General features: G+C 45.1%; 1 protein-coding gene across 2 annotated transcripts in view; it reads right to left on the minus strand.

Moving 5' to 3' along the window:
* The window catches only part of CYTH3 (cytohesin 3), a 185,947-nt gene that overhangs the window by 97,850 nt on the left and 64,904 nt on the right, over positions 1–23,193 (minus strand). The window contains exons 1-2 of one of the 2 annotated variants that reach the window (XM_040356816.1): positions 7,145–7,273; positions 6,557–6,639 (exon numbers count right to left, since the gene is read on the minus strand). In XM_040356816.1, coding sequence (XP_040212750.1) covers positions 6,557–6,639; positions 7,145–7,169 — 108 coding nt within the window. In that variant the 5' untranslated portion in view covers positions 7,170–7,273. Of the gene's footprint in view, positions 1–6,556; positions 6,640–7,144; positions 7,274–23,193 lie in introns of those variants that run through there. The other variant, XM_040356814.1, reaches the window with a different exon arrangement.

A 23,193-nucleotide genomic window follows, 5' to 3' on the forward strand; every position in this document is an offset into this window, starting at 1 on the left:
TGATCATTTCTTTGTCAGTAGGCAAACTAACAAAAATCAGCAGGGGATAAAATTCTTTTTTCCCCTCACTGTAAATCCTGTATAAAAATTACTTGATGAAGTCTCCCCTTTACTTTTGACTTATTTCCTCCAATCAACATGTTTCATGTCGGCACATGTGCATGCCACAGACCCTTACTGGCATGTTGGTCTTCCTTCTCCCAGTTTAAACTTAATTGTCCAAGCTTGTCCAAGCTGATCAAACAAAATCTGGTACTTATAATAGTTGCATTAAAAGTGAATTAAATATTTTATTGAATATTACAGTAGGTGAACCCGATTTTGTGTCAATCTCGCTCTCTTTCTCGGCGAGATTGAGCACCTACGAGCCCCATCGCGGGAGCCAGCGCCGAGCTGGCTTGCCGCGATGGAGACAGAGCCGTCATAGAAGCGACGTGGGTACTGTAGGTATCACATGGGTAGGTACAGAGCATGATGGGACTGTGAGGCCTATATAGGTCCGATGCAAGGCACGCATCCGTCATTTCAGCGAGGAGGACCGGCGAGTCAACATCGGGAGAAGAAGAGAAGTGAAGAACATGACGTCACAGCGCGGAAGAAGAACTCACAGCACGGAAGAAGACGTACAGCACGGAAGAAGGGACCGGACTGCGAGACGAAGAACCGGGGTGCGACGAGTCAACAGCGGAGAGCGGCGAGACCCCCTGGATAGCGGAGAAGACCCGTCGGGATAGCGTAAGAAGAAGAGCCCCGCCGAAGACGCCGGAGGAAACCCGCCGGGGGGGTGGGGGCTTTTTTAAAAGCCACCCCCCCCCGGCGGTGGAAGAGAACCAGACCAAAAAATACACTGTGTGGTTTATTTGTGTTTTTACCACTTTTCTTGCAGGTGAATGGGTAGGGGTACGATGTACCCCATACTCATTCACTTAGGGTGGGGGGCCGGTATCTGGGGGCCCCCTTATTAAAGGGGGCTCCCAGATTCCGATAAGCCTCCCGCCCGCATACCCCGACAACCAACGGCCAGGGTTGTCGGGAAGGGGCCCTGTCCTCATCAACATGGGGACAGGGTGCTCTGAGGTGGGGGGGCCGCAGTGCGCCCCCCTGCCCCAGAGCACCCAACCCCCCCATGTTGAGGGCATGCAGCCTGGTACGGCTCAGGAGGGGGGGGGCGCTCGCTCGTCCCCACTCCCTTCCTGGCTGGCCGGGTAGCGTGCTTTGGATACGGGTCTGGTATGGATCGTAGGGGGACCCCCTACGCCGTTTTTTTCGGCGTAGGGGGGCTCTCCTTACAACCCATAACAGACCTAAGGGCCCGGTATGCTCCTGAGGGGGGACCCATGCCGGATTTTTATTTAAAATCCGGCGGGGACTTCCCCCTCAGGATTCATAGCAAACGCCGCACACGTGTAGAATTGGCGGGAATCCAAGTCGGATCTCCCGTCGCTTCTATGACGCGCTTGCTGGGATGTGCTGTCACTATTCCAGTGAGTGCAAGATGTCGGCGAGATCTCGGCACCCTCTCGCCGAGTATCAGCGCGACGCTGTCGTGCTAAAAGAACAATATCACAAACACCTACTGTACATTAGAGGATTTATTTCACATCTTTTAAAAATAGTGAGGCAAACTTTTCAGCAGAAGGGCTACATCGTACATTTTAAAAATATTAATTGGACAGAAAAATTTTTTTTTGTAAATAAATGAGTCCGCCTTTACATTACAATTTCCATCAGAGTTCCCCTCTTACTTCAGGGTCCCCATCAGAGCCCCCTTCACATTAGGTTCCCCATCAGAGTTCTTATCAGAGTCATCCTAGCATCAGGTCGAAGCAGATATTACAGGCAATATCCGCTGACCTGCATCCTCAATGAGGATGGGCCACTGCCCTAGCTGTAGGCTAGATAAGATCTTGTAGTGGGCCGCAAATGGCTCGAGGGCCATAGCTTGAACAGCCAAACAAAAAAGGAAAAATGTGGTACATTTCACATGAATGGTACGCAAAATAAATGCATTTTTCTCCAATGAGGAAAGAAAAAGGAGTACTATAGACATTTTTTAAATCTTATTTTCCATTGTGAGAATAAAACCTACTGCTTATCTATAAAAGGTCCTTCAATGCCGTTACAAAGATGGAGCCTAAACAAGGGGGATTGCTATTCTTTTAGAAAATTCCTGCTTGGCAAGCCTACATAGTTATAAACATATTATACATTTGACAACACTGGAGCAAAGTGCAACACTTTCAGCGTGGTTTCATAGGTTCTACAAGAAGCATCAAGTTCAGTGAAGTAACTCACCAGAATTCACTTTTTTGAAAAATATGTCACATATAAATAGTATTGTGACTTGCTATGGATACAACACTTTGCTCCCCTTGCATTATCTTACTGAACATAGCCTGATTCCCCCATACACACAACGTTTTTCTCGGCAGAAAAAAAAACAACATTTTTCACGACGCGATTCCTCTCCAGCTTGACTTGCATACACACGTTCATGCAAAAAAACATCCGACCAAAGCCGTACAACGGGACTATAAAGGGGAAGTTCCTTTCAAATGGTGCCACCCTTTGGGCTGCTTTTGGACTGCATACTTGACGAGAAAAAGACTGACACGAAACACGACGAGAAAAAAAGAGAGCTGGTTTCAGTTTTTTTTGAAGGGCAGTTTTTTTGTCGAGAAAACTGCTAGGGAGAATACACACGACCAATATAAAAAATGGCAGTTTTCTCATCGTGAAAACCGGTCGTGTGTACAAGGCATTATAATATATATACCCAGCACTATCCCCAATGTAGCCGCTGCCAAATGGGCCTATGTCCCCCTTACATTACCAACAGCCAGGCACACAGTGTTTTCTGCACTCATCCCCAGGCTCAAACAATCTAGCGTTTTATTTTTGGCATTTCTAGTTCGGGAACAATGAACATAGATAGGGATGGGAATATGGGATCCACCAAACTGTAGAAAACTTGCAAAGCTGTACAAAATTGAGTACTGCCAAGTTTTTGGCTGTTCTGTAACAGGCTTCAAGCTGTATTACACAGCTGTAGGATGCAATGTCCTGAATTTCCACTAGTGCCGAGAGTGGTCGTAAAAATCATAAAATTAGAAATAGTAGTAGCACAGCACCTGGCTGCACTAAGTTCAGTCATTGAGAAATGGTGTGCCACTGGTTAACTTGCATAATTCCTGGCTTCACCTGGTCCTAACTTGTGAGGTATTGTACTCCACAGTCACTTCTCTTGTAAAGATGGCTGAATTAAGTACTTACTCAGTCCCAATTGGAGCTTCCTGACACCAGATCTCCTGTCTCTTTCCTCCATGCTGGCTCAAGCCGACTCCTGCTCTGGTGCATCCTCAGCTAAGCCTAGCTGAGACTTTAATGCTGAACTGGATTGCTGAGATTTCTCTCCCTCTTCTCCTTTCTGCCCCGTGGGCAGAGCCTCCAGCACAGGGGACACCTCCAGACAGCTAAACCTTGGTCTCTGCTCCGAGGCCTCAGAGTATTTATAGGCTTTCCCTTCACCTACCAGCCACACGCCCAGGGATTGGCTGGAGACCCATAAATATTCAGGCTGCTTGTTCTGCTCTTCTTCCCACTATACTTCTAGAACTCTCCAAAAGACTGGGGAAAGCAGCAGACCAGCAATCTGTGAGACACTGCACAGCTCCTAACACAATTAACCCCTGCTCCTCTGCCTACAGGGGAGCCAGTAAAATTTACCCAACGACTATTAAACTACGACGATGACACATAAACTTTTCTGAAGCCAAGAAGTACTGTTCATCATACGATTTCATGCTACAACTGATAATCACACGCATATTTTTCACATGAACTTGCTGTATCTTTTTTTTCAAGCAACTGTGTGAGAACTTTTAATTATGGCTAACTGCAGCCAAAAACGTAATATTGCCAAAGATTACCATTCACCCAGAGGGATTTCTAAATGTTTTAGAGACCCCATTTAAACAGCTATGATACAGGACACTAAATATGCTGGCCTCTTCCTGCCGGCTACTTTCTCCAAAGATTCCACACCCACCAGTGTCACTATGATGAGTGGTCTGCTGAATCACACACTCTCTCCGAGAACAATCCCACACAGCTTCTAGAAGCATATAGGGGAAATGATTATCTGTTCTCCAGCTGAGAGATGATTCACAGAATTTCTTTTTTATCAATTACAGGAAACATGTGTTTGACTGTATGAATTTAACCAATTCTCAAAGTCGGATTATGTCAATATTAAGCTGACCGTACACTACTAGCATTTCATTTGAAAATTCTCATTTTTAGGCCACTTCGTAATTTTCAACTGCAGTGGCATGAGAATTCAAAGTAACAGGGTGTACAAATTTTTCTTAAATGAACATAATGTTAAAAGTTAATGACATTTATGAAGGGCTTCAAATTAACATTTGTACAAAAAAATCTCAGCAGAACATTTGATAATGCCATCAGGGACTTGATGAATTCATTATCAAATGTACTGCTGAGATTATTTTTGTACAAATGTTAATTTGAAAATCTACCAGTGTATGGTCAGCATTAGGTAAACTGCAGTGGCGTTGGGTTATACAACTTGTAAACACATCAAGCAAACACAGGTTAGAAGCCCAAGGAACATTTGTTATTGGAGGACATTTGGTAATCTTTCATCAAATTATCATCTGAACATTAGGAAAATACATGCAGGGAGCACAAGCAACCTGCTCAACAAAAAAAGAGGAAGAGGGGGGAGAGAGGGGGGGAGAGGGCGAGAGAGCAGGGGGAAGAGAGAGAGGGGGAGAGAGAGAAAGAGAGGAAAGAGGGGAGAGAGAGAGAGAAGAAAGGGGGGAGAGGAAAGAGGGGGAGAGAGAGAGAGAGAGCAACGGGGAGGGAGAGAGAGAGGAAGGGGGAGAGACAGAGGAAGGGGGAGAGAGAGGGGAAGGGGGGAGAGAGGGGAAGGGGGGAGAGAGAGGAAAGGGGAGAGAGATGAAAGGGGGAGAGAGAGGAAAGGGGGAGAGAGAGGAAAGGGGGAGAGAGAGGAAAGGGGGAGAGAGAGGAAAGGGGGAGAGAGAGGAAAGGGGGAGAGAGAGAGAGAGGAAAGGGGGAGAGAGAGAGAGGAAAGGGGGAGAGAGAGAGAGGAAAGGGGGAGAGAGAGAGAGGAAAGGGGGAGAGAGAGAGGAAAGGGGGAGAGAGAGAGGAAAGGGGGAGAGAGGAAGGGGAAGAGAGAGGAATGGGAAGAGAGAGGAAAAGGGGAGAGAGAGAGAGGAAGGAAGGGGAGAGAAAGAGAGGGGGGGGGGGGAGGAAGGGGGAGAGAGAGAAGGGGGCACTAGCGAGAGATTTGTTATTGGAGGACATTTGGTAATCTTTCATCAAATTATCATCTGAACATTAGGAAAATACATGCACGGAGCACAAGCAACCTGCTCAACAAAGAAAGAGGAAGAGGGGAGAGAGAGAGGGGGGAGAGGGAGAGAGAGCAGGGGGAAGAGAGAGAGGGGAGATAGAAAGAGAGAGAGGGGGAGGGTGAGAGAGAGGGGGGAGGGTGAGAGAGAGAGACAGAGGAAGGGGGGGAGAGGGTAGAGAGAGGGGGGAGGGTGAGAGAGAGAGAGAGGAAAGGAGAGAGAGAGAGAGGAAAGGGGAAGAGAGAGAGGAAAGGGGAGAGAGAGAGAGGAAAGGGGAGAGAGAGAGAGGAAAGGGGGGGAGAGAGAGAGGAAAGGGGGAGAGAGAGGAAAGGGGAAGAGAGAGGAAGGGGAAGAGAGAGGAAGGGGAAGAGAGAGGAAGAGGGGAGAGAGAGAGAGAGAGAGAGAGGAAGGAAGGGGAGAGAGAGGAGGGGGGAAAAGGAAGGGGGAGAGAGAGAAGGGGGCACTAGCGAGAGAACGAGAGGAGAGAGGGACTGAGAGAATGAAAGGATCGAGGGGGGTACAAAAGAAAAAAAGGAGAGGGAGAGAGAAGGGGGGTCATTTTGTGAGAGGGAAGGCAGGACACTGATGGCAGGCAAGAGAGAGAGTGAAAGAAGGGGGAAGGAATAGAGCAAAAGAGGGAGGAGGGAAAGGAGGAGAGAGGGAGTGAGAGATTGTGAGAGAAAGAGGGGAGGTAGAGAGAAAGGGAAAAAGAGAATGACGGGAGAAATGTAAAAAAGAGAGAGGAGGCGAGAAGGGGGAAACAGATTTACAGAGCACAGGCATTAGGAGGAAATCAACCTCATCCCCACCGAATTTCTGAGGCGATCAACAGATAAATTTTTTGGTGAAAATGCAGGTACAGAAATATATCTAAAACGTCCTAAAATAGAAAACAAATGCAGTCACCACATTTAAGGACTTGTAAGCGGCAATATGTTACATATATAAAATCTTAAACTGACATAGGGGAGCTTTGGTGAGTCTGAAACAAATCATGAACATTCTATGTAAGAGATCATGAGTACAAGTCCTTACGAAGTATGGAAACATAACCAGAGCACTGATGAAAAGATCCTCGGCCTATCAGTCTACAGGCATTTGGTAAACCTTGGTCTATACATCAGGGCTAAATAATTCCCAGAACACACATTAATGGTTACCTCAATGTCATCTATAAGCTCCTTTTTCCTGCGTCTTATATTCAAGAGTTCCTCCTTTTCCTCTGATGAAAGGTCTTCTGGAACTGAAAGAAGAGATAAAAACATATTACTTTTCCCACACAGAGCAGATGCACTTACTCTACAAATAAATAATGACCACTTCCTGACCAGAAAAAACTATTAATATAAAAAGGAAACAAAACATGTCCAAGCCACAATGGCACCCACAGCTATGCATGAAGCAAAGCAAAAAACTCAGTCCTTTGATTTCCTCTCAGTCTTAGACCCTGCTGCTGCAGTTTGTTTTAAGGCCATGCTGAAACCCTACGTACGGATGGCTTGTCGCCAAGGCTACGGACTAATTCAGTTTACCGGTCTCACGGCCTGGTCACGGTGACAGGAAACACACAGCAGCTACAAAAGCAAAAGGCTCTGTGATGGCTAGACAACAAAACTATTGCATTCTATTTTATGTGCAGGATTCTATACTACACAAATATAAAATAATTTAGGCATACAAAATAAAATAGGTAGTAGTAGTGAATACAGTATTAGGTATGCGTTTGCATGCAGAATTAAGCCTTTTACCTGTAACAGATTTAGCATATTGCATGGGAAAGTCAGCAGCAACAGTGGATGATATATTACAAGGGCGGCTGAGAGATGGGTGCCAGCCAGCAGAGCTCAGCGTGGGCCTTTGATCTGTTGCTGAAACAAGTAATCAGCTGAGTGTCTGCACACGGCCCACCTCATAAAGCTTCTGCAGAGACTTGAACATTACACATGAATTGGGTTTATAGACGTAAACGTAATCAGTGCTTCAACTTAGAATTGTCTCTACTCTACAAAACTCAGTTTGGAAAAAGGTACAAGTCACCAAAACCAGGTTGACTGAGAGCTGCTCTACGGCAAAGACCCTACATTAATAAACATGCCCTGTGAGATTCAGCTTCATTGTCAGTGTGTGCAAGGTGGCTCTGTTGACTACCTTAGTAAAGATGAGGGGGTCCACTTTCTACACTTTCAATACCAGGAGGCCAGGCTTAGGCATGGGGTTAAATAAAAGAAAATTCTGTGCCAGAAACATATAATAAAATACAAAATATTAAATGATAAAACACTGTAGTGCTAAGCTGCTCCCCTAATGTTGAAGTAAATATCTTCTATCTAATGATTAGTACAAATGGTAGGGGGCGCTATACACATATAGCATGTGTGTATAGTGCCCCCTACCATTATGTGTATAGTGCCCCCTACCATTTGTACTAAAACTTAGGCATGGGGGGCCAGATTCACAGAAGAAAAACGCATTTTCAAATTTGCCGCGTCGTATCTTTAGTTTGAATCCTCAAACCAAGATACGGCGGCTTTTGGCTTCGATCCGACAGGCGTACGGCTTCGTACGCCTTCGGATCGTAGGTGTAATACTTCGGCGCCCGATGGGTGGAGTTCGCGTCGTTTTCCGCGTCGGATATGCTAATTAGCTGTTTACAGCGATTCACAAAGGTATGTGCGGGCGTCGCATTCTCTTACGTCGTCGCTAGTCGGCTTTTCCCGGCGTATAGTTAGAGCAGCTATTTTATAGTCTATCTTTAGACTTGCCATGTTAAAGTATGGCCGTCGTTCCGCATCGAATTTTAAATTTTTTTTTTGTTGCGTAAGTCGCCTGTGAATAGGAAATGACGTCACTCACGTCGACGTTCATAAAATGACGTTGGTGCGACGTCATTTCGCGCAAAGCGCGGCGGGGAAATTTCAAAACGGAGCATGCGCAGTACGTTCGGCGCGGGAACGCGCCTAATATAAATGATCCACGCCCCATTTGAATTAGGCGGGCTTGCGCCGGAGGGATTTACACTACGCCGCCGCAACTTTACAGGCAAGTGCTTTGTGAATCAAGCACTTGCCCGTAAAACTTGCGGCGGTGTAACGTAAATGCTATATGTTACGCCGCCGCAAATGTACATGAATCTGGCCCGGGGTTTTTTGCTTCATGTTACCACTAACCATAATCTCAACTTTATCTTTAAAAGCATCTAAACCCCCAAATATATTTTTCTATATTACAGTTTACCAATTAGTAAAGATGGTGGCGGTTTTATATCTTTTTTGGGGGGGGGCACACTTTATTTTCACCTGCTGATTCACTGTTCTATCCATGTGGGAACAATGGAGCCACTCTTGAACAGATGCACTGCCACCCTTCGGAGAGTGTAGTGTTAGATAGACTAGTACATATAGATGGACTTTACACATAAGTGGCTAACAAATTAAAGCTGAATTCCAGCAAGATGTTTTACCCCTTTCCCATCCAGCTCTGGCATTCTTTTAACTGGGCTTTCAGTTTTGCTCTGATGCCATTCTGAAACTATGCTTTATATTTTTAGCTAAAATAGAGTGGCCTACAGCGCTACTAATATATAATACAAGGAAACAACCACACACAAAAGGCCAAATAATAAAAGCTGCGATCTAGATGGTGAAACCAAACCAATAGTGATAAATAAAAAATAATGATGATGCGCTAATATTAACTAATGTATGGTACAAAGTACAGCAAGTGCAAATGTGAATTACAATAATATGATCCAAATACAAATAAACACAATTGTAAGTGTAATTAGAAGTCCTGATAATGAATGGAATGATCCACAATGCCTCCCCTCTGATCAGTAGCACTCACAACGCTCCAGCTGTAAGGGTCAGATAGGCAGGCACCAGTAGTACTCAGGAACAATCATGTGCAAAAAAAGGAAAAACAAAAGAAAACCTCATTGCGCAATATATTGTTGTATGGATTGCGGACAAAGACTACATCTGTAGTGTGTGCACTCACGAATCCTCGCTACGACTCAGACAAGTGGTTCGCCGCTCAGTTTGAAGGTCTCCTCACTCGGATTCAACAGGTTCGACATCCGATGGTCCTGTTACTGTAGGCTCCTCCCCTACGCATTGCGTCACTCGTCACGTGACTTACTCATGGGTTACTCTTACACTTACAATTGTGTTTATTTGTATTGGGATCATATTATTGTAATTCACATTTGCACTTGCTGTACTTTGTACCATACATTAGTTAATATTAGCGCATCATCATTATTTTTTATTTATATTTTTAGCTACTTCTATTACTTCCCGAAGAGTAGTTCCAGAGAGACCCAGCACTGGCAGTTTTTGCAGATTCAGAACCTCAAAACAGTGACTAAACAGAGAACCAACTCCATACAGAGCCCTGCCCAAACCTTTAGCACACAAAGAAACCGTTGGGCAAAATCAAGGAGCAAACGTTGACCTATGAAATGTAGGAAAGGATTACGGAAAGCCCATGCAGTTTCAAACACTAAATTGTCAGGTTAACTAGCATTCACCTGAATGAGGACCTAGTACATCTATGCATGACTGTTACATTCCTATTCCTTTGTTTAAAATATGAGCTATAGTAGGTAAAAATAAAAAGGTTGCAAAGACAGAAAATGTAGCTTAGCCTGCAGAGCAAATATACCAGCAAGAGTTACAGAAGTGGTTAGCACATTAAGAGATCTCAAGTCATCTTCCTGTACTAGTATTCTTATTACTCAGCTCTTTGGAGTGAGTCAAAATAAACCATAGTCTGAAAGGTCATACAATAAAACTAACCACAGATTTTACAATAAACCCATGCTATGCCCATGCAGCACAACAGGTTAATCTACAGTGGATATAAAAAGTCTACACACCCCCCTGTTAACATGTCAGTATTCTGTGATGTAAAATAAATGAGACAAAGATAAATCATTTCAGAACTTTTTACACCTTTAATGTGACCTATAAACTGTACAACTCAATTGAAAAAAAAAACTATAAATAATGTGGTTACATAAGTGTGCACAGCCTCTTATAACTGGGGATGTAGCCGTGTTCAGAGTTAAGCAATCACATTCAAACTCATGTTAAATAGGAATCAGTACACACCTGCCATCATTTAAAGTGCCTCTGATTAACCCCAAAGTTCAGCTGTTCTAGTAGGTCTTTCCTGACATTTTCTTAGTCGCATCCTACAGTAAAAGCCATGGTCCGAAGAGTCTTTCCAAAGCATCAGAGGGATCTCATTGTTAAAAGGGATCAGTCAGGAGAAGGGTACAAAATAATTTCCAATGCATTAGATATACCATGGAACACAGTGAAGACAGTCATCATCAAGTGGAGAAAATATGTCACAACAGTGACATTACCAAGAACTGGACGTCCCTCCAAAATTGATGAAAAGAGGAGAAAGAAACTGGTCAGGGAGGCTGCCAAGAGGCCTACAGCAATATTAAAGGAGCTGCAGGAATATCTGGCAAGTACTGGCTATGGGGTACATGTGACAATAATCTCCCGTATTCTTCATATATCTGGGCCATGGGGTAGAGTGGTGAGACAAAAGCATTTTCTTACAAAGAAAATCATCCAAGCCTGGCAACATTTTGCAAAAACACATCCGAAGTCTCCCAAAAGCACGTGGGAAATGTGTTATGGTCTGATGAAACCAAGGTTGAACTTTTTGGCCATAGTTCCAAAAAGATATGTTTGGTGCTAAAACAACACTGCACATCACCAAAAGAACACCATACTCACAGCATGGTGGTGGCAGCTTTGGGGCTGTTTTTCTTCAGCTGGAACAGTGACCTTAGTCAAGGTAGAGGGAATTATGAACAGTTCCAAATACCAGTCAGTCAATCATGGCACAAAACCTTCAGGCTTCTGCTAGAAAGCTGAACATGAAGAGAAACTTCTCCTTTAGCATGACAATGACCCAAAGCATATATCCAAATCCGAGCCCAGACCTGGATCTGATTGAAAACCTGTGGTGTGATCTGAAGATCTGTGCACAGATGCCCTCGCAATCTGACAGATTTGGAGTGTTTTTGCAAAGAAGAGTGGGCAAATATTGCCAAGTCAAGATGTGCCATGCTGATTGACTCATACCCAAAAAGACTGAGGGCCATATTCTCAGTAGAGTTACGACGGAGTATCTCAGGAAACTCCGTCGTATCTCTCTTTTTTGACCCACGTATCTATGCGAGTGATTCCTAGAATAATTTTCGCATAGATACGCTGAAGATCCGACATGTGTAAGTCACTTACACTGTCGGATCTTGAATGTAATTCGCCGCCGGCCGCTAGGTGGTGTTTATGCCGATTCACGAACGAAATCGTGTCGCGTAACCGTCGCTTACGTCATTTGCATAAGCATAAGGTTACCCCTGCTATATGAGGGGTAACCTTACGCCAGTCCCACGTATGCCATGTTAAGTATGGCGTCGGGTCCGCGTCGTCTTTTCCCGTCGGGTACGTCGTTCTTGAATACGACTTTACGTCAATGACGCACACGTCGGCGTCATTGACGTTTTCCGCCGAGAACTGGAGCATGCGCACTGGGCTATTTTTAGCCCGGCGCATGCGCAGTTCGATCGAAACGGGGGCACACTTAATTTAAATATAAGCCGCCCCTTTGAAATACGCGGGGATACGCCGGGCCTTTTACACTACGCCTCCGCAAACTACGGAGCAAGTGCTTGAGGAATACGGCACTTGCTCCAGTAAGTTGCGGCGGCGTAGTGTAAATAGCTTACGCGATGCCGCCGCAGAAAGTACGAGAATATGGCCCTGAGTGCTGTAATGAAATCAAAAGGTGCTTCAACAAAAAGGATTAGTTTAAGGATGTGCAAACTTATGCAACCATATTATTTTAGGTTTTTTATTTTTACTTCCCTCCAAAAAAAAAAAAAAAGATTTTAGTTTGTACACCTGGGCCCAGATTCACAGAAAGCAAGGTGCACATTACGCCGCCGTAGAGCAAACACTGTACGCTACGCCAACGCAGCGCAGAGAGGCAAGCATTGCATTCAGCAAGCCAGTGCTCCCAACGCTACGCCAGCGTGGCGTGGATTTTGAAGGCGTACGCCGGCGTAGGTGGAAGTGGGCGTGACCCCATGCAAATGATGGGCCGAGAACCAGACAGGTAGGTATCACGAACTGCGCATGCGCCGTGACGTGGACGCACCCCCCTGCGCCTGCTCATAACCATGCCGGCACAACTGCCTAAGCTACGCCGGATCACTGTATACGCCGTGAACATAACGTACACCCAGCCAGAAACACGTCCAATGCACAATACGTCCAACGCTTGTGTTCCCTGGTGCAGACCTGAGCATGTATGTTGCTGGGTTGCACCTCCTTTATGGGGAATAACTTTACGCCGGACGTACAACTTACGCGCATCTCGCGTAGCATGCGACGGGCACACGCACGTTTGTGAATCGCGAATTTCCCTCATTTGCATGTTTGAATGGCTAATCAATGGGAGCGGCACCATGCTCCCAGCCTACGCCGGCGTAAGCAAGATACGTCAGCGGGGTGTAGCCTGTTTTTAGGCGCATATTAGTTTGTGGGTCTGGCACACAGATACGACGGCGCACATTTGCACTTACGTCGGCGTAACTTGTTATACGTCGGCGTAAGTGCTTTGTGAATCTGGGCCCTGATCTGTACAGTTTATAGGTCACATTATAGGTCTGGAAAAGTTTAGCTTTGTCTCTTTTTTTTTACATCGCAGAAACCTGACATTATAACAGGGGTGTGTAGACTTCACTTTTTATACCAACTGTATCCTTTGCTCCCCCAGTGCTAGCAAAGAAAGCAGCCCTGTGTAGACTCAAAAAACGAGGCTAAATACAATCCTCCAATGTCTAGAGAACTAAACCCAACAGCTGTCACTGGAACAACAGGTGAGAGAAAACACTCCTAATAAGTGACCCCAGTTCTAATGACAACTGCCAACATTGGGATTTTTTTTGTGCGACGAGAAAGAAATTCAAACTCTTTATCCAAAAGCAGGGTAAATTTTGATTGGAGACACATTTAGCTATTGTTTTAGCTACTAGATCAGCTTTTCTCAACCTTTTTAATCCTTGAAGCAATGTTCCGGTCTCAGGGAACCCCTGCTAAAAATACTGCACTTGCAGTTCACTGTATTTAGTGCGATGGTCAAGGAGAAGAATGCTCCTTACATTAGCGGTCAGTGAGAATAATCATAAGGCCTCGTACACACGACCGAACATGTCTGCTGAAACTGGTCCGTCGGACCAGTTTCCGCGGACATGTTCGGTCGTCTGTACGGCCGACCGGACAATTTTCCGGCGGATCGGACAGGTTTCCAGCGGACAAATGTTTCTTAGCATGCTAAGAAACATGTCCACTGGAAGCCTGTCCGTCGGACATGTTCGGTCGTCTATACCACTCACCGGACATGTCTGCTCGGCCGAAAGCCCTCGCATGCGATTCGACGCATGCGTGGAAGCATTGACCTTCCAGGGTCGCGCACGTCGCCGCGTCATCGTCGCTGCGACGGCGCGGCCACGTCACCGCGTTCGCTGTCCGCGGGAAATTTGGTCTGATGGTGTGTACAGCCATCAGACCAAAATCCACCAGCGGACATGTCCGATGAAAACGGTCCGCGGACCCGTTTTCATCAGACATGTCCCGTCGTTTGTACGAGGCCTTACAGAGATGGCTGAAATGATCGCTGGTTTCAGTGGCAAGTGGTAGAAATTGTTCCTTGCTCAAGGAAACCGTAGCAGTATTTAGAAAAACCCTAGGTTACCAGAGAACCCTGGCTTAGAAAGGCTGTCAGAGATTATGTGTCAATTTATCAACTGTATAAAACATAGTTTACTCCAGCTTCATATGTCACAAAACAGAAAATTACGCTGGATGGCAAAAGTCTACCCTATTTAGGCACAACATTGAAAGCAAACTGCAATCTGGTAAACCTTAGGCCCCGTACACACCATAGAATCTATCCGCAGATAAATCCCAGCAAATGGGTTTCAGCGGATAGATCCTATGGTGTGTACACGCCAGCGGATCTTTTTCCGCGGATAAATCTCCCCTGGGATGGATTCCAGCAGATCGGATATTTGCTGACATGCACAACATATCCATCTGCTGGAATCCATCCCAACGGATGGATCCGCTGGTCTGTACAGACTCACCGAATCCATCCGTCCGAAGGGATCCCCCGCATGCGTCGTAATGATTTGACGCATGCGTGGAATTACTTATATGACAGCGTCGCGCACGTCGCCGCGTCATAATCGCGGCGACGGCGCGACACATCATCGCCAGAGGATTTCGGCGCGGATTTCAATGCGATGGTGTGTACACACCATCGCATGAAAATCCGCCGAAATCCACGAGAGAATTTATCCGCGGAAACGGTCCGCTGGACCGTATTCGCGGATAAATTCTATCGTGTGTATGGGGCCTAAGGAGGGAAAAACAAATACTGGAAGGGTATGTATACAGCATTTACAAAAAAGTTGTGTTATAAGTACGGTATATCAAATAGAGTGTAACTAGTGGTGCTAAAAAAGGTAACTAATGCAGCCATCACATCTAATGCCTCGTACACCCGACCGGTTTTCCCGTCGGAAAAACTACAATGAGAGCTTTTGGCCGGAAATTCCGACCGTGTGTATGCTCCATCGCAGTTTTTACGGCAGGAAAACTACCGGAAAAAAAAAAAAGAGAGCAGGATCTCTTTTTTCCCCATCAGGAAAAAATCCTAGTGGGAAAACCGTTCGTCTGTATGCCTTTAGGACGGAATAAAAAACATGCATTCTCGAAATCAAGTATGAGACAGGAGTGCTCGTTCTGGTAAAACTAGCGATCGTAATGGAGATAGCACATTGGTCACGCTGTAATGGACTGAAAAGCACAAGGCTGAAAAGCACGAATCGTCTCTCACCAAACTTTTACTAACACAAGGATCAGCAAAAGCAGCCCAAAGAGTGGCGCCTTTGGAAATGAACTTCCCCTTTATAGTGCTGTCGTATGTGTTGTACGTCACCACAGTTTGGACGGGCGGAATTTGGTCTGACCATGTGTAAGCAAGACAAGCTTGGCCGGAATTACATTGGGAAAACCATTGTTTTTTTTATCCAACGGTGTCTCTCTAGGGTCAGATATGTTTGAAGTATGGACATTCAATGGCCACTGACAGAGTCCGAGGGGACCTAAAGTGGGGAAAATAATTATTTGATCCCTTGCAGATTTTGTAAGCTTGCCCACTTACAAAGCAATGAAGAGTTACATTTTTTATCAAAGGTGTATTTTAAAATGATAGAGACAGAATATAAACCAAAAATCCAGAACAAAAACACACAATACAAATGTTATAAATTAAGTTGCAGTTCAGTAAGTAAAATAAGTATTTGATCCCCAAGCAAAACATGACTTAGTACTTGGTGGAGAAATTCTTGTTAGCAAGCACAGAGGCAAGACATTTCTTGTAGTTGGTGACCAGGTTTGCACACATCTCAGGAAGGATTTTGGTCTACTCTTTTTTACAGATCTTCTCTAAATCCTTAAGATTTCTTGGCTGTCACTTGGCAACTCAAAGTTTCAGCTCCCTCCATACATTTTTTTATAGGATTAAGGTGTGGAGACTGGCTAGGCTACTCAATGACCTTAATGTGCTTCTTCAAAGCCACTCCTTTGTTGCCTTGGCGGTATGTTTTCGGTTATTGCCATGCTGGAAGACCCATCTACGACCCATATTCTTTGTTCTGACTGAGGGAAGAAGCTTCTCATCCAAGATTTTACAATGCATGGCCTTGTCCATTGGCCCCTCAATGCAGCAAATTCGGCCTGTACGTTTAGGAGAGAAACAGCTCCAAAACATAATGTTTCCACCTCCGTGCTTGAATGTAGGGATGATGTTCTTAGGGTCATAGTCAGCATTTTTCTTCCTCCAAACACGGTGAGTCGAGTTAATGCCAAAGAGCTAAATTTTGGTCTCATCTGACCACACTTTCTCCCAATACTTCTCTGAATCATTTAGATCAGGGGTCTCCAAACTTTTCAAACAAAGGGCCACTTTATTGCCCTTCAGACTTTAGGAGGGCCGGATTGGGGCCAGCAAGGGAAGAAAATGTCACAGGCCTGGCATCAGTGAGAACAAATATGGCCTCAGGGTTGGTAGTCAATAGGAAGAGGAGTGTTCCCCCTATTGGTAGGAGGAATAGTATCCCATCATTGGTATCAGTGGATAATATAGTGCCCCATTGTTGGTGTCAATGGGAGGGGAATAGTGCCTTATGTCAGTGGGAGGAATTGTGCCCCAAGGGCCGGATAAAGGCTAGCAAAGGGCCACATCTGGCCCTCGGGACACAGTTTGGAGACCCCTGATTTAGATGTTCACCGGCAACCTTCAGATGGGCCTGAACATGTGCCTTCTTGAGGAGAGGACCAATAATAATTACCAATAATTTGGTGGGTGACTGGTCCCAACTGCCTTGAGATCATTCACAAGCTCTTCCCATGTAGTTCCAGGCTGATCCCTCACTTTTGGCATGATCATTCTTACACCATGAGGCAAAATCTTGCAAGGAGCTTTAGACCGACGGCGGTTGCTACTTTTTTGTGTTTCTTCCATTTGTGAATAATCAATCCAACAGTTGTCACCTCACCAAGCTTCTTGCTGATGGTCTTGTAGCCCATTTCAGCCTTGGGCAGGTCTACAATCTTGTCTCTGATGTCCTTTGCTAGCTTTTTGGTATTTTCCATGATGGTGAGGTTTGAATGGAAAAAAAATAATTCTGTGGATAGGTGTCTTTTATACACATAACGAATTGTCCTTAAAAGCATCTTCTTAAAGCGGTTGTATACCCTTTTATTACACTTTGACCTACAGGTAAGCCTATAATAAGGTTTACCTGTAGGTAAAAAGAATATATCTCCTAAACCTGTTCGGTTTAGGAGATATTCCCCTTGCATGCAGCCGCTGACTTCAGCGGCACATGCTCTCTAAGTTCACCGGCTGAAAGGTCCGGCAGACGCCAGACCTTGCCGGAAAGAAGTCTACCGCACGTATGGACGGGAGTGATGACATCGCGACTCCGGCCACTGACAGTGCCGGGGCAGCGCTACCCGGAAGACACGCCAAGGAAAAATGTCTGCTCCCTCGGCGTGGACTGGGTGAGATAATGACGCCTCGTTCTAAGGTAAGTATTTCATAATGAGCTAGTATGCTGTGCATACTAGCTCATTGTGCCTTTTGCCTTACAGGTTTAGAAAAAAAAAATCAGTGGGGTTTACTACCGCTTTAAAATGACAGTACTAATCTGTGTACCACATGAGCACATACTCTAGCCAGTCTGTGGGAGCCAGAATTATTGTTGGTAAACAAATACCTATTTTAATGACTGCAAATCAATTTATAACATTTAAACCATGTGTTCTTTCTATATTTTTGGTTGATATTCTGTCTCTATAATTTAAAATACACCTATAATAAAAATGATAGACCCTTAGGCCCAGATTCACAAAAGAGATACGACGGCGTATCTCCAGATACGCCGTCGTATCTCTGCCTAGCGCCGTCGTATCTATGCGACTGATTCATAGAATCAGTTACGCATAGATATTCAGTAGATCCGACGGGCGTAAGTCTCTTACGCTGTCGGATCTTAACTGCATTTTTTTTTTGCCCGCTAGGTGGCGCTTCCGTCGATTTCCCCGTTGAGTATGCAAATTAGCTAGATACGCGAATTCCCGAACGTACGGGCGGCCAACGCAGTGAAGTTACGACGTTTACGTTAGGCTTTTCCCGGCGTAAAGTTGCCCCTGGGTATATGAGGCACAGTCAATGTTAAGTATGGCCGTCTTTAACATGTCGAAAATTTAAAAAATTTGCGTAAGTCGTTTGTGAATGGTGCTGGACGTAATTTACATCCACGTCAAAACCAATGACGTCCTTACGACGTCATTTAGAGCAATGCACGCTGGGATATTTTAGGGACGGCGCATGCGCAGTTCGTTCGGCGCGGGGACGCCCATCATTTTAATGATACACGCCCCCTACCCGCCAGGTGATTTACGTTACGCCGCCGCAACTTTACACGCAAGTGCTTTGTGAATAAAGCACTTGCCTGAAAAACTTGCGGCGGCGTAACGGAAATGAGATACGTTACGCCCGCCCAGAGATACGCCGATCTCTGAAAATCTGGGCCTTAATTTCTTTGTAAGTGGGCAAATTTATAACATCTGTAGGGGATGAAATAATTATTTTCCCAACTAGACTGCATAATGCTCTCAAGAGTGTTTTTCAGAGGTAATAGGAAGAAAAATACCCTATTTTCAGAGGTAACAATTTTAGGTAAAAAAAGTTAGTATAACAACCTGAATAAAAAAAAGGTATACTGTAATTATTGGCATGCATACTTTTCAGAACTAGTCAGATAAGCCCCCCTTCTTCCCAATGCATGAAGTTCTTTGGTAGGAGCAATTACACCAAGTCGCTTGAATCATTAAGATTCACAACGGGAGTTTGGGTGACAAGCTGGTATTGTTCATAAAGGCAAAATGAGAAAACCTTTTACCAGTAAATGTGTTGATCATCATCAATGAGAAAACCTTTTAACAGTAAATGTGTTGATCATTTTCTTATTACTACAAATAGGATGCTGTTGTTTTCAGAGGACATTTTTGCATTAAGGGTGGGCTACAGAGAAGACATAAGAACGGGCAGGAAGCCAACGTTGCACTCCCAACATCGTATTTCCGAACGCAGATACAATGACAGTCTATTAGATAAAATAAGCAGAGCTTGTGAAAGTATTGTAATGGAGCCAGTTTTAATACAAATTGGCATCTGCAAAGGAAAAAGTTTGGGAACACAAACTACGCTTAGCTTTCTTCACTGTTTAGGTTACTTTTGTCCAGCTCAGGAGGCTCCAATTCAAGTACCATTATCAAGTCAGGAAGGATTCCCAGTTTTTGTTTAGATGGGGGTGGTGCATTATCCGTGTCAACTGAACTGACTTGGAAATCAAATGTTGAAAACTAAAAAAATTACACCTTTTACAAACCCGTGCAATTAAAACTAAAATATAATCAATAAAACGAAAGTTAAAGGGGTTGTAAAGGTTCGTCTTTTATTTTCTAAATTGGTTCCTTTAAGCTTTAAAAAGTGGAGCAGAGTGCCTTTGTCTGCCTGACACCTCCAACAGAGGTCCGACACCGTCGGGAACAATCTGCTCAGCAGGTCCGGGGTCCTATACCACCTCGTCAGTATTTTGCAATTAGTCTCCTGGACCCTGGTGCAAATCGACGATTTATGTGTAAACCGGAGTATATGTTGCTTCAGGCCGGTTGGGAAATGACAGTCCAGATCCCGTTCCCACTTACCAAGGCTCGGGACTTGGTAGTCCTCTGGCGGCGTAACTAGCATTGTGTGCATCAGTGATAAGGCATGTGGCAACGTACCCGATTCTAGGCATATCTCTTCCATAGACGCGAGGGGACGGCCGGTGCTAGTAGGGGGAGCTCCGATGGTCCGCAAAAAATGACTAAGCTGATAGGCCCTCATAAAATCCAACCTGTATTGGCCCGTCGGTTCCATCAGTTCAGTCTTTGTTTTCCAACGACCCATCTCGCCGAAATGAGAGGCCTGAAACAAACCCGAGTCCCGCAGGGCAATAAATTTGGCATCTCTGAGGCCCGGCGCAAAAAATGGGGTGCCCAATATCGGGCAGTGTCCTTTTTTTTAAAAGCAGCTGCCGTATTTGTAGCTGCTGACTTTAAAAAAGAAAATCGGCCGAACCTCCGCTTTAAAGTAACCTATTTAGAAAATAAAAAACCAACCTTTACAACCCCTTTAAAGCGGAGCTCCACCCTATTTAAAGACATTGGCTTAATCAAAAAACAGACAAGAATGCAGAACGGAACAGAACTTTTTTTTTTTTCCTGTGACAGTACCTTTGTTAGCAGCAGCTGTCACTCGGCTTCCTGTCTCTCCTTTGCGGGTTTTCTTCGGGCAGAGCGTCATATCCTGCAGAGGTTTCCTCTGAGTTATCGCGGGATTTCCATAAAGCGCGACGCTGGCTCGTCACATCAGGCTCCTCGTCACAGTTTGATCCGGAAGTGAATATCTGTCGCCGCCATCTTGCTACTCCCCACACTCATGCACAGTAATGATAGAGTGAGAAGGGTCAAGCGGTGTAGCAAGATGGCGACGACGGGACGCCACTTCCAGAGTAATCTGTGATAGGAGAGCCGAATGTGACGCCCGTTTAGATGGAAACCCGGAAGTCTACGTGCTTGTGGGCTTCACGTTGCCCACAAGCAAAATGGAAACGGCGATGCAATAATAATATAACTTATCATTTCAAACAAAATCGGATAGCGGACGACTTTGAACAACAGAAGCGTGAGTCCTCTGTTTATACGCAATAAATAATTTAATGCCCCCCCCCCAAAAAAAACCCGAATGGCTGCACGAGATCCGCTTTAAGCTTGCCATAAAGGACTAAAATGTTGGTCAATTTCTGTTAAATTGTCATTCAAACCACTGGTGTCCCTGTCAGCATCACCTGGTTTGACCAACTTCAAATTTAAAAAAAATCGAAGAAGCCAGGTGGAAAATTGTTGGCCCAACAGTGACAGCTTCCTGTTCGATGCAGCAGAAATGTCTTCACTCACATTGTTTACCGCGGATGGATGAATCTACTAGATTAGGAGAAATCCGCCTGTGTGTATAGCTAGACTAAACATGGCCATACGTGGATCAATTTTGGAATCCCTGCTTTGTCTTTGTATTCTGACAGCGGAGAGACTCCCCCTCCATCAAAATACATAGATCAGCACTGCAGCCTATTGATCGTGGAGCTAATCAAGTGAGAATATACAGACAGGGCGGTTCAATCCCTGCTGAACAAGCTGAATTTCAATCAGTGTATGGCCAGCTTTACTTTCATTGGAAACCACAACAAAACAATCAGTACAACCTGACATACAGATACACAGACCTTGACTCTTCTTGTAAACATCAAGGTTAGCTCTGCACCATCTACCTTCTCATGGCCCATGCTTAACAAACCACTGATGATATTAAAGGGATTTTAAAGTTTTTTTTTTTTTTTAAATAAACGTCCTCTTTAAGTGCCCAGCTGTGGGTCGCGGGCGCGCGCCGTCCAAAGCTCCATGACCGCGACACCCGCGGACCCGATCGCCGCTGGAGTCCCGCGATCGGTCCCCGGAGCTGAAGAACGAGGAGAGCTGTGTATAAACACAGCTTCCCCGTTCTTCACTGTGGCGCTGTCATTGATCGTGTGTTTCCTGATATAGGAAAGCACGATCAATGATGTCACACGTCCAGCCCCGCCCCCCTACAGTTAGAAACACATATGAGGTCACACTTAACGCCTTCAGCGCCCCTTAGTGGTTAACTCCCAAACTGCAATTGTCATTTTCACAGTAAACAATGCATTTTTATAGCATTTTTTGCTGTGAAAATGACAATTGTCCCAAAAATGTGTCAAAATTGTCCGCGCCATAATGTCGCGGTCACGAAAAAAATAGCAGATCGCCACCATTAGAAGTAAAAAATAAATAAAACTATCCCTATTTTGTAAACACTATAAATTTTGAGCAAACCAATCGATAAACGCTTATTGCGATTTTTTTAACCAAAAAATTGCAAAAACTGGCCAGGTCCTTCACCTGCATTTTGGCCCGGGTCTTAAGTGGTTAAAGAAACAATTAAGAGGTAGAACGGAACACTGAAGTACCATTGATACAGGTAAAGTTAAGATCTGCCAATTAGTTCTGCAAGGCCAACCAGATTTTTGTCTGAGCTGCTTGTTATCACTTAAGGCTAAAAGATTACAAGTAGGATTTGCACACCATGATGCCAGTCTCTTCCCTAAAATAACTTATCGCAGACACACAAAAAGGTAGGGAAAGATCAACCAGCCTACTAGTAAATCAAGCCGTTCACTCCACTCAAAACAGATTGACAGGTGCCTGCTACCACCTCTGTGGCTCCCTCTTTTCGGGACACAACACAGGTCCCAGAAGGCTGGAGGGATCACTCACAAAGCACAGAAGAGATCAAGCATTGGTCAGTGGGCAGCCGGCTGTGAAGCCACAAGGAGCCCCAGCCAGCTGCCCACATTTAACATGGCAGCACCAGAGAAGGAAACAGCCCAGGTGAGCATAGCACTGGATCCTTGGACAGGCACGTGTCGGTTTATTAAAATTCAGCAGCTACAGTTTTTTATAGCCGCTGACTTAAAGGGGTTGTAAAGGTACAATTTTTTTTTTCTTAAAGCGGAGGTTCACCCTAAAAACATGTATATAACATTACATTCTGCATACTTCCAACATTTACAGTATGCTGTTTGTTTTTTGCTGTACATACCGTATTATTGCTATTTTCCACCCGGCTTCCGGGTGCTCACTCCCGCGGGAGTAGGCGTTCCTATGCAGAGGCGCAGTGTCATGTGGGACTTCGCCCAGATGATTGACATCTTCCCCCCGGCAGATAAGGCGCGTCACGAGTTTCCGAAAGTAGCCAAACTGCGAGTCGGCTCTATACGGCTCTATACGGCGCCTGCGCAGTCAGCTCTACACGGCTCCTAGCCGGTGCACAGTATAGCGCCATATAGAGCCGACTCGCAGTTCAGTGCGAAGTCCCACATGACACTGCGCCTCTGCATAGGAACGCCTACTCCCGCGGGAGTGAGCACCCGGAAGCCGGGTGGAAAATAGCAATAATACGGTATGTACAGCAAAAAAAAAACAGCATACTGTAAATGTTGGAAGTATGCAGA

Source organism: Rana temporaria, chromosome 6 (assembly GCF_905171775.1).
Source record: "Rana temporaria chromosome 6, aRanTem1.1, whole genome shotgun sequence".
In the NCBI taxonomy this organism is placed as follows: domain Eukaryota; kingdom Metazoa; phylum Chordata; class Amphibia; order Anura; family Ranidae; genus Rana; species Rana temporaria.